The following is an 11555-nucleotide window of genomic DNA, read 5'->3' on the forward strand; positions in this document are numbered from 1 at the left end:
AAAAACTGTTAAAAGTATGATTTTAAGGATTGACTCTTTTAAAAATAAAATGCTCTCTATAAAGTGTATTAAAATGCTTTAGTTCCAGCCAAAATGACATCCAAACCCTAAAATTCCATTTTAATTAAAGAGTTGACATTGCACCGCCACCTATAAACCACTCAAATATATCTAAGACTAGACCCATCGATGGAACATACAAAAAATTAAATTAAATTAAAGTTTGAATAAGGTTTGATTAAACAAAAATTAGCCAAATAAGCTAGGTTGAACCAACCCACAAAGTAATGACTGCATGAATAAATACACATTGATCACTCACATCAATAACCTCCGGTAGCAGCAGCTGACATTGAAGACTGAAGCTGTAGCAGGTGGTGGTAGCAGTCCGCCGCCGTCGGCCGCTGCTCTGGGTTGTGGTCCAAGCACCTGTTCTGCAACTCCCTAAGCAATTTAGGCATGCCCACCAATCCACACGTCTTTACTAGTTGACCTACTCCCCACACGTCCACCTTCACCCCATGCAATCCACGCCCCATCTCCGGCGCGTGCCTTCCAGGTGACGCCCCACCGTGGGGGTACAACTGCGGAGCACCCATCGCCTCGTCAAAGCCCGTAATAAACCATTCATTCTCTCTATCGATTCTTTTCATCACTTTGTCCCAACTCAAGTCCCTGTGCATGAATGAAAGATCATGTAATGCAACCAATGCTTTTGTCACATGCTTTAGAGCCTCAATTAATTGATCACAATTCGCTGGCCTAAATTTGCACCCTCTAGGCTTGAGCACCATTGCCAAATCTTTTTCTGAAGATCGGATAATAAATTCAGCATGTGGGATTCTGTGATCAAGAAAATCATAAATTTCCTTCGCTGCTGCCCATCTTCTTTTGCTTGAGAACAATCTATTCACTGTATTTGGTGTCAATTCCATGATATTCCCATCACCTAAATCGATTCTTTCAAAATCACTATAAGGTACAATCTTATAGCTATTGCCATTGGTAAAGAAATTATAGCATCTATCAGCTAACAATGGCAATAAACCTGCGATTCTCCAGCATGGGACTAGGGCTTTTGTTCTCTCCACAGGTGTAGATAGATCAACTGTGTAAAGATCGGTTCTTATAACGCGATCCTGTGATCGGCTTAGAGCACAAAATGTTACAATGTAGCCAACTGCATAGTAGCCAAGAATATAAGGAAGATCCATATAGGTCCACAAAAGCTTGTCAACGATGGAATTGGAGGGATCAAGGTGGCCTTCCCTTAATTGATCAGTTTCTTCTCCTCTCCACAAGCAGAAATTTCTTATGAAACCAGTTACATTAGGCCATTGATCTTTTACAGTTTCTGCTAATGAAGATGAAGATTTTCGGACGAAAACCATTTCGATGGAACAGAATTTGGAAATGATCCTATTCATGCAATCATCCCATAGACCAATGAATGAATCTCTACTAGTAGAAGTTGCACCAGTAAGACTAGGGTTTGGTCGCATAATTGGGCTCAAAATGTCGTATGTTATTGCTCTACAGTCTAATAGTTCTGTAGAGGTAGTAAAGAATAGTTCTTTCCCTTGCGGCAAATCTCTGTACACATCTTTTCGAACCGGAAACCGAAGCTCCTCTGGTGGCGGCTCTTGCAAGTGCCACGAGAGTTCAAACAAGCTCGGTAGCATCGTAGGCGGGACTTGCAGGCACCCCACGTAGTACTCCGACGGATCTTGAAATTCCAATGGAGAAATAGCTACACCAAGATGATTTTAATTGAAAGTATGCATTAGAAATGGACAATTACTAAACAAAAACTTTGATGCAAATGCATTAATCAGGATGCAGTTGTCAATAAATTGATAATTAATGTACGTATGTTTAAAGAATAGGAAAACCCCGCCACCCCCACACACACAGGATTTAAAATATAAATAATTTGAATCAAAGACTTGTATATTTTAATAATTTGAATCAAAGACTTGTACGACAGAAGATGACATTTATATAGAGTGATATGTGTATATACAGTAGTCTTACATAGGAAATGGACTTACATCTAACAGGGAGCTCTGTGGAACGAAGCTTAGATCTTTCATTGAAACCTAGGATAAAAATGTAAGTAGTTACATAAAAAACAAAAGTAGTACACAGTTAAGAATTCGAATATCGAAGAAAAAAGATTATACCACAAGGAACAGGAGCTAAGGAAGATTTTCTTCTGCCAAAGACTTTGACTTGCTGTCCAGAAACGAATCTATCCACAGAAAAGCCTTTGAGAGGTCCATCTTCAAAGGCTTCCATGGAACAAACCACCATAGAATCATCCAAAAATGTCAGTTCATCTGCGTTCAAAAAACTTGAACCTTGAAGCTTAACCCTACCCATATTACTATGTTCACCTTCTTCACCCCAAAGGTTTACTGATTCTTCCCATAACATTCTTATTTTGCCGATTCTGCGAGGCTCCTTGGATGAGGTTGAGAATGAGGATGCACCTGCAATTTCTAATGAAGAGCTCTCTAACCCTAATAAACTTCCTCTTATTCCATGATGAAATTGCTGCTCTCCTACTCCACTTGTCACTACCAGCTGCTTTGTTCTTGCTGCAACAAAAAAGTGTACTAAGAAAGTGTCATTTTTAAATAGAGAGATAAGTTGTGAAAGATTATGGGCTCTTTATACGTTGCTTAAAGAAGTTAAAGCAAAAGAAAAATCCTAATGCATTGTTATGGGAAAAATCGTACCAGAGAGTGGGTCATCATCTCTCAATGTAGACTGTTGTTGAGGCAAAGACTTGTGGCTGGTGGTAAAGGGTAACCGGATGTCATCGCCGCCGGGAATAACTGCTGCGCCACCTCTAGTTTGTGGAGTTCTCATTCTTGGTCCCATGAACTGAGCCAACTCTTCAAATACTTCTTCATCAAATGAAGCAGGCAATCTATGAAGTTTCCTCTCGTAGGGGGAAAGTCTAAAATAACTTTTACCCACTTCTCGCTCACCACCCCTCTCCCATTCATAAACCTTCCTAAATTCACCCAACATGTTGTCCCATTTTGTACCGGCAGTCTTGGCATCTCTATTCACCCCATGCCTATTCAAAAATTCAGCAACCTCTTTATCTTTATCGGCCCGTGTTTTCCCCCTTCCCGTCACCGCTGCCATGTCACCTACAGAGGCTGCAGCACCCTCTACCGAAGAGCCTGAACCTTCGGATCCGCCTTGATACTGAACCCTCCAAGCCCTCGCCAACCACAGCATTTCATTAGGCTTCCAAACTGGGCTAACATACTTGCCCTTTCTGAACTGTTGCCGAATTACTTGTTCATCCGGAGGCTTGCTGGTTTCCTGGCCGGAGGCGGTAAACCGATGAGGAGAATGAGGAGGAGATGACGTCGTGTCTGATGATGAAGCAGTAGTGTTCGGAGGCTGAGGTGGTGGTCGATTTGCGGCGGCGGTGGCAGGTGTGGGTCCTGAAGGAGAAGGGCTTGATTCGGTGCTCAATATATTCACCTGGCTTTGCTTTTGCTGAGATGGAGATGGTAATAATTTCCATTGACCTGTTGTGTGTCTTGGTCTCTTTGGATTGAAAGCTTCAAATTGCTGCTGTTGTTCAAGTGAAACCGGAGTTCCACCACTTGGGATGTACAAAGTCGGAGGAATAAACGTAGCGCCACCAGAAACTACCATTCCCGGTGGCTGCTGGTGACTTTGTGGTGGCGGTGTGGTGGTTTCTATTGGTTCTTGATCTGGGTCATTCGGAGAAGTCGATAAATGCTGTTGTTTCTTGGTAGTTTCTCCTTTATTGTCATCCATTTTCCTCTAAAGAGAGACCCAACAAAAACCCTCTAGATAAACCTAAAACTAGAAGCTGAAAGAACAAGAGAGATCACCATTACTGTGGAACAATAACGCCATAAATAATAAGTTGCAATTTTTCTGTGTTTGTTTCTTCTTTAAAGAGTCTCTGCAATTTGGCTAGCTAGGATTCTGAATTCAGAATGCTTTTGGACCTAGTTTTCCACGGGGTCATCAAAAGGGAAAGTTGATGGAAAGAAAAGTGATTGTTAAACATTTATTTGAAGCAGCAGAAAAAAGTCGAAATTGTGGAACCTGCTATGAATAAGACATTTCAATTACAGCTTAGTAACCCTTTTTTTCCCTTATTTCTTTGGTTTGATTACTTGCAAAATTTGTTGTGCATTGTATTAAGAGAGATAGAGACAAGAAAGAAGAAAAGTACAGCGTGGGAAGTTTGATTAGGGTGTAATATAATGATTGTTCTGCAAAACCACTGTCAAAACGCGGCTCCAAAAGATTTAACATTCTTTAGTTTCATAAAAAGTAATTAATGGTTTTGTTTTGTATAAACATTAGACAGCAGAGCTTCCGCTTCTCGCGAGAGAGAGCACACTGTCGAGGGGATGATAGAGACTGCTCGTATTTATGCACCCATAACTTGCTGGCTACGTATATTTTTGTGGGATTTCCCATTTTCTCTGTGTAGTGGGGTGGGGTGTTGGACGTCTTGCAGGCTGAGAATCGTCGCATTTGGCTATTCGGAAGTATATTCTCTTGCAACATTGAACTCCAGAAAATTTTGAAAATTTTTTGGTTTGTGTTTTTATTGATCTTGAAAAAAATTGTGATTATATGAAAATGACAAGTATAGAAGTCGAGATTTTATTATCACTATAGCCATAAAAGTTGTGCCTTAAGTCCCCATACATACCTTCGCAGACTAAACTGCTATATTGTTGGGATTAAGCCTCCGTTTGGCCCTCATTATTTGACATTTTAATTTTTGAAATAATATTTTTTTGGAGAATGAGTGATTGAAAAAGAAAAAAATTCGATTTACGTGTAATATTATTTATTGGTGAAATTATGGTTGAAAAGAAGAGAAACAATAATGTAATAAAATTTAAATACGAGCCAAATAAGGGCTAAATTTTAAGTAAATTTTGATAAAAGTAGAACCATGCTATAATGTTAGAATAATTGACATAATGTTATATGAAACTCTATCATTGACGAGTTAAAATACAATCATCTTTTCCATCAAATCACCTCTCGCCATAGAGGATTCTGATTGTTTTAGGCATTATTCTTCTAACAAAGTGGTTTAACCCATATAGATATAACAAAATGTGTGATTAGAAAATTGTGAATCTCATAAAATATGTGATCATAATTAATTGTCAGCGTTGATTTAAATTAAAATTTAGATTTTATTCCTTACCAATTAGGGGCAAAATCTTTTATAGCATAACGAATTTGCAAGTTAAGGTTGTATCCTTTGAAGTTCCAGCTCTACATAAGCAAATAAATAAGAGGTTAGCTTGGTCAACCAAGTCGATGGGAGTTAGGATAAAAATAAAGAGATTTCAATTTCTAGTGCACATGAGAGACATGTTGGACGTACTTTTATAGCGTTATTGAAGTTGGTTGACCATGGATTTGATCCTAAAGAGAAAATGCACTAAATTTTGGTTCAATAGTTTCTAACAATAAGGGATTGGGGGCACCACGTGAGCCTGTTTGGGAGTGATTTTGAGAATTGACTTTTTGATCGTTAGGAGAAAAGTGACGTCCAACTGTGAGATAAGAAGTCAAATATGATGGCTGAAATAGTAAAATAACGGTAAAAAAATCAATTTCTTGGATCAAAAAAGGGGCCCAAACAGGCCCCATTTCTAAGTGAACGCAAGGGATATATCATATATGCTGGGATGCTTTTGAATGAGTTCATGAAGATTGTGATGAAGCTATGTATTTTTTCAAACTTAGACTACTATAATAAGTGCTTATAAGCCTAGGTTCTAAAGAATATGAGGTTAATAGTGTGTAAACGTTATGGATCATATATAATGTATGGATAAAAATAGTGTTTGATTAACTTATAAATACTGACAAGCATCCAAACGTACACTAAATTTATAAAATCTCCTTCAAGTAATGAATTTGAAAGTCATCATGTGAGAGGGAAATATCATATGCTGATAAGAATTATGACCAAAATGAATGAAGTGTAATTTTTTTTTTTTTCAATAATTCTGCAAGTACAGGAATTTTACACAGAAGTTGTACAAGATTTTGAAAAGTATGACCTGTCAATTCTTTAACCAAGGCATATAAAAAACAAAATGAATTAGGATTATGTCATATCATTTGTTTTGAATTCCCGTACAGCTCCTATGAAGAATTTCCTGTACGTACAGTAGGATTCTATTTTTTTACACCTTTAATTATCGGTCAGGTCGAGTCATCTGCAAATGCATCTATAAGCCTACTCCTTGTAATTCTTACATCTAATTGTCGATAATCACTCCCCACCTCCCTCTCCCTCCTTGCAATGGTTGGATTGACACCGATTCACTGTACTAGGTAGGTTCCAAGTTCTCAAACAGGGACTGTGATCAAGGGAAAACTCCATGAGTCCTCTCGAATGGGTTTCTAGACATGAAAATGATTATATTGGTGGATTTGACCTCTGGTTTCGACGAAGGTGGAAGTGGAATTGAAGGGTGTCTTTAGTTTCCGTTTATCCGTCGATTGTAAATAGAGAGAGACATAGCTTCTTCTTTCTTTTTCTTTCTTTCTTTTTTTTTTTTTCCATTTTTTCTCTATTTATTAGGATTTAACAACACAACTGACGGATCTTGACAGCATGAGGGTATTTCGAACAAAATGTTTAAAAAAGAGACCTTTTTGTAATTTCCAATAAGAAGGGAATAAATTGCACATGGACAAGTTTGTAGAGGGTTTTCTGTTATTAAACCCTGCACATAGGGCTGGACAAATCTTTCGAATCGAACCAAACTGAATCAAACTCGACGGTTTTTGTCAAATTAAATACTTAAATGGATATCTGAATTTAGAACCGACGGGTACGGTTCGATTCTCGGTTCTAGACCAAGAACCAAAGAACCGAATCTTTCTAATTTTTTTTTATATTGAATAAATTAAATATTTTAATTTTAATTTTTTTTTTAAACAAATTAACAAATTAACAATTTTTAAATCCAAATTTTTGGCCCAATAATTTGTTTCATTTCTAATTTTTGGCCCAATTACCCATTTTATTGTCTCATTTTTTAGTCGAACAAAATCCAACCCACTAAATGACCATAAACACATAAATTAAAGTGCATAACGCTATCTAGACTCTTGCAGCCTCGCTGACATTCCAAAACCTATACAATCGTCAACCGACTCTGTGACCTTCGATCGAAACTGTGACCTCCGCCAATCGAAATTTTGACCGTAGCGATCATTTGAACAAGGTAGTTTACTAGTCTCTGACATTTCAAAATCAATGAATGTGTCATTAGTTGTATTTATATAATATTGTTATAAATGTTAAAAAATTTAATTATAGTACAGAACGAAACCGAACCCGAACGGTTCCATAATTATATTTGGACCCGACGATTCCATTTGCTAGATACCTGAAAATTTTGGTTCGATTCGGTTCGATTCTCTTTAGAATCGAATTAAACCGACCCGCGCCCACTCCTATGTGCACAAGTGTGTGAGAAATAGGGTGTGATGGATTTTTCCCCTACCTATACCAAGGGGACATCTGTCCTCTGGTGGCCCTTACACCTAGAACTATCCCTTTTTAATTCGCGTGAGACAGACAATAAGCTTAACAACTAATTTGATTTAATTTTTAGTTTTTTTTCCATATATATATATATATTACATGGAAGTTAAAAAAAGAAAAAAAAAATTCTGATTATGAGCATAGGTTTTCTTTCGAAATACAAGTAAATTACTTCTAAGCAATTCCGATAAACCAAAAAAAGTATTTATAAGTATTCATGTTGGAATATTTTCTCAACTAATAAAGCTATCTAATGTTAAAACGATACAAGTGACAGACCCAATTAAATATGAGAATATAAAGATTAATTTAATTATGCAATCATTTAGAGTCACTAAATGACATCTTAAACCGATGTTTTACTCTTAAATAATATTATTCTTTTCTCAACTTTCGTTTTCTCTTACCATCTTTAGTAAAAAAAATTAAAAATTAAAAAAGTCAATACTTTTAAAAATAATATTTAATCGACTTGATTAGAAAAATTAAGACTCGATCTAGTAATACTTAAAAGTTTAAAAGTTCAACCTCGACCCGACCTTAAAAGTTCACCTCAAACTTCTATTTTTTTTAAAACTAGTTTAACCCGGCCCAACTCAATTCGATCTCACCCTTGACCCTTTATATTTATCGACTCGATGTGTGAGGGGATTCACATTATGAGGGCTTAAATGCAAGTCGACTCACCCCACGAAAAGTAACACACTATGACAATACCCCTATTACCCCTAATCAACGCACCGAACAAGGGACAAAAGACAACCTCAAAATCTCCAAACTATCCTCCTCAAATATTCCACCAAACCTTAACTTCAGGGAACATTAAGTAATTTCAAATTACAGTGTCGGTTGCGGGCCGAGATTCGAAAAGCCCGTTTAAAGAAAAGTCATTTCCAGGGTGCCTTTATATTAATGCGCATCCCTCCCTTTCCCCAACACCATTGGCGGGTACCTTACAAACTGACGAAAAACTAGAGAGAGAGAGTGTGCTGTATGTATATGTATGTATAGAGTGTGAGTGTGAGTGTGTCCGTGTGATTGTGTCGTATATGTGTGTGTGTGTGTGTGTATATAGAGAGAGTTGTATGTATAGTTCAAAAAGTAAAGTGCTTAAACCAGGCCGTACGAACACTATACATATACACACACACGCTCTCTCTCTCTCTCACTCTCACTCAATCGCACTGTACAAAAGTACTCATCAATAGCACTGTAGAAAAATCTCTCTCGGACACCCCAAAAAGTCCTTCGGCCCTCGTACGTAGTAGTTAAATATATATTACAAGATCATCGGATTTTTCGTGGCATTTAAGGAAAAAGGAGTTTTTATTATATGAGTATTGATTATTGTACCCTTTTAGCGTTTGATTCAGTCAAGTGATTGAGAATTAAGTGAAAGCAGGAATGGAGTTGTACGGAAGGCGAAGCGGGACAGAATCGGATCAGCAGCAGGTGGAATGGGCTCCGGCAGGCCAAGAACCCGGTTTAGTAGGTGGAAATTTTGAGCTTATTTCGATTTTATTGTTGGTTTTTTACTTGCATTGTGAAATGTTAGGGTTTCAGTAATGAGAATGATTGGTTTTTAAAAAATGGGTTTTTGGTTTATTGTTTAGAATCGATGCGAGGGTTGAATTTGAGGGATGGTGAGTACCCGGAGAGGCCAGGTGCGGCAGATTGCCCGTACTATATGAGAACCGGGACCTGTGGATACGGCTCCAAGTGCCGGTATAATCATCCCCATGATCGTGGAATCTCGGTATGCCCTTGATCACGTTCCATATGTACTACGCCGGAGTTCTTTTTAGCTGTATTTCTCAATGTAAATATGTAGTTTCTGTAGTCATTGTAATCCAATTTGGGGTTTCTGTATTTCACTTTGATAGGGGTATTTCGGTTTTTCTTTATGTCAGTTTGATGAATGGATTTCTTTGTTATGCATTTGCATAATATATATTTGACTTCGGAATGTGGATCGTCGAATTATTTTCTGAGTTCTTTGGTTGGTTGTTCATCAGACTGGGGGTGTTATGAGAGATTATCCTGAGCGGGTAGGGGAGCCTTCATGTCAGGTACCAGGCTTCACCTTTTACAGTGATTGGTTGTATTTTCACAATTCTTGTTGTATTGACAATCTCAGAATCATTATTACTTGTATTATGCAATGCTCAATCTTTTTATCCAATGAGTGAACTGTATTGGTTTATGTGCAGTATTATTTAAGGACAGGGACCTGTAAATTTGGTCCATCTTGCAAGTTCAATCACCCAAAAAATGCTGGTGGATCCTTGACCAATGTGCCTCTAAATATTTATGGATATCCATTACGACCGGTAATTATTTTGTCAAGGCTTAATATATGCACATAGATTCAAGTTATAAGAAATTTTAATAGTCATGTTATCATCCTCTACAACAGGGTCAGCAAGAATGCTCCTACTATTTGCAAAAGGGGCAATGCAAATTTGGTAGAACATGTAAATTTGATCATCCCGAACCAGCTGGTTTATCAATGCCAGATCCAGCACGTACATTTTATCCAACAGGGCAGTCTCTTTCTGCTCCTTCTGAGCAATATGACAGCACATCGACCACCTATAGGGTTGCAAGGCCTCTATTGCATGGTTCATATGTGCCCGGTGCTTATGCTCCAATGTTGCTTCACCCAGGAGTGGTTCCCATGACAAATTGGAATACATTCTCGGTATAGTTCTTGTAGTGTTTTTAGTTGATTAATTGTCTTCATACCCACATGTGTTGCCTTCATATAGCGTTGTTGGTTTACCTATGCAGGGACCAGTTAGCCCTGCACCATCACCTGGTGTTCAACCCTCGGTTGGATATAGAATGTCACAGCTATCTTCTTCTGCACCGGCCTTTACAGGAGCTTATACCCAGTTACCCTCTTCTGCCTCACCTTTGAGTGCTGGCGTAACATTGGAGCAACAGTTACCAGAAAGGCCTGGCGAGCCTGACTGCAAATACTACATGAGAACTGGGGGTTGTAAATATGGATCATCTTGTAGGTATAACCATCCACCAAACTGCGTTGTTTCAAACACAAATTGTGTACTTAGCCCCTTGGGGTTACCTCTGCGTCCGGTATGTATGGTATTTTCTTCTCGCAAACTCCTTGTTTTACAGAATAGTTAAATTATTTATTGGCTCTTTGTTTCTTTCTTATTTTTCCTTGGTGAGTGGGTAAGTGTGCATTGTTTTGGTTGGGAAATTCCAATTCAGATGTGCTTGTGTTTGATTTCTTATGTCCTTCTCATGGTGACTAGTATTATGAGTACATGGTTATTTGAATTGGCTTTTATATTTTCACTTTTAAGTGCAAACTACATTTTGCTATTCAGTAGATGATGATGGGTTTTACATGTGCTTTTCTATTATAATTTTTCATTATATTGAACTTGTAGAAAGTTAGAATTTGTGGGCAATGGGGATTATTAGATCCAAACATTCTACTTTTTAAGCACGGAAAATATCTTTATGGTTGTTTCAACAAATCATAAGCTACAAGTTTCCTGAATTTTCTTTGATTTTATTTCTTGTCTCAAAGAAAATTCTAGATGGGGAAGCAGATCATTACTTCATTTCTACATGTTCTGGAGATTCCAAACCGCTGTTAATTCTTCTCCTATTTTACTCTCTTCAGTTTTCTAACTTTCTCTTCCCTTTTCTTTTTAATTCTCTCGAGTACTTAGCATCAATGATCTTTGTTTTATTTACCCCCCCCCCCCTCTCATTTTAATTCTCTTGAGTACTTGCCATTTTGTAACTTATGGTTGGCCGTTATAACAACTTCGGTACGTGATGGCTGGCCTTTGATATGTATGTTCGCTATGAAACAAATTGGCATCCCTGTGAGATTTAAAAAAAAAAAAAAAAAAAAAAAAAAAAAAAAAAAAAAAAAAAAAAAAAAAAAAAAAAAAAAAAAAATTTCAATCAT

At 37.5% G+C, this 11555-nt stretch overlaps 2 protein-coding genes across 3 annotated transcripts; one reads left to right on the top strand and one right to left on the bottom strand.

The window, feature by feature from the left end:
* Nucleotides 1-303: 303 nt before the first annotated feature.
* Nucleotides 304-4105, bottom strand: LOC111403907. Its single transcript, XM_023032563.1, has 4 exons — nucleotides 2742-4105; nucleotides 2184-2600; nucleotides 2052-2099; nucleotides 304-1750 (listed from the first exon to the last, which is right to left on the bottom strand). Exons 1-4 carry the CDS (start codon nucleotides 3808-3810, stop codon nucleotides 324-326), a joined length of 2961 nt encoding a protein of 986 aa, XP_022888331.1. The 5' UTR covers nucleotides 3811-4105; the 3' UTR covers nucleotides 304-323.
* A 4433-nt stretch (nucleotides 4106-8538) lies between these two features.
* Nucleotides 8539-11494, top strand: LOC111403908 (zinc finger CCCH domain-containing protein 32-like). Of its 2 annotated transcripts, XM_023032565.1 has the most exons (7): nucleotides 8539-8860; nucleotides 9006-9095; nucleotides 9217-9359; nucleotides 9619-9672; nucleotides 9814-9933; nucleotides 10020-10304; nucleotides 10394-11494. In XM_023032565.1, the coding sequence occupies exons 2-7, from the start codon at nucleotides 9008-9010 to the stop codon at nucleotides 10751-10753; spliced, it is 1050 nt and encodes a 349-aa protein (XP_022888333.1). In that variant the 5' UTR covers nucleotides 8539-8860; nucleotides 9006-9007; the 3' UTR covers nucleotides 10754-11494. The 2 variants fall into 2 exon arrangements, with proteins under 2 accessions (XP_022888333.1, XP_022888332.1); XM_023032564.1 differs by having other exon boundaries at nucleotides 8539-9095.
* The last annotated feature ends 61 nt before the right edge of the window (nucleotides 11495-11555 follow it).

This window comes from Olea europaea, chromosome 11 (genome assembly GCF_002742605.1).
Source record: "Olea europaea var. sylvestris chromosome 11, O_europaea_v1, whole genome shotgun sequence".
NCBI lineage: Eukaryota > Viridiplantae > Streptophyta > Magnoliopsida > Lamiales > Oleaceae > Olea > Olea europaea.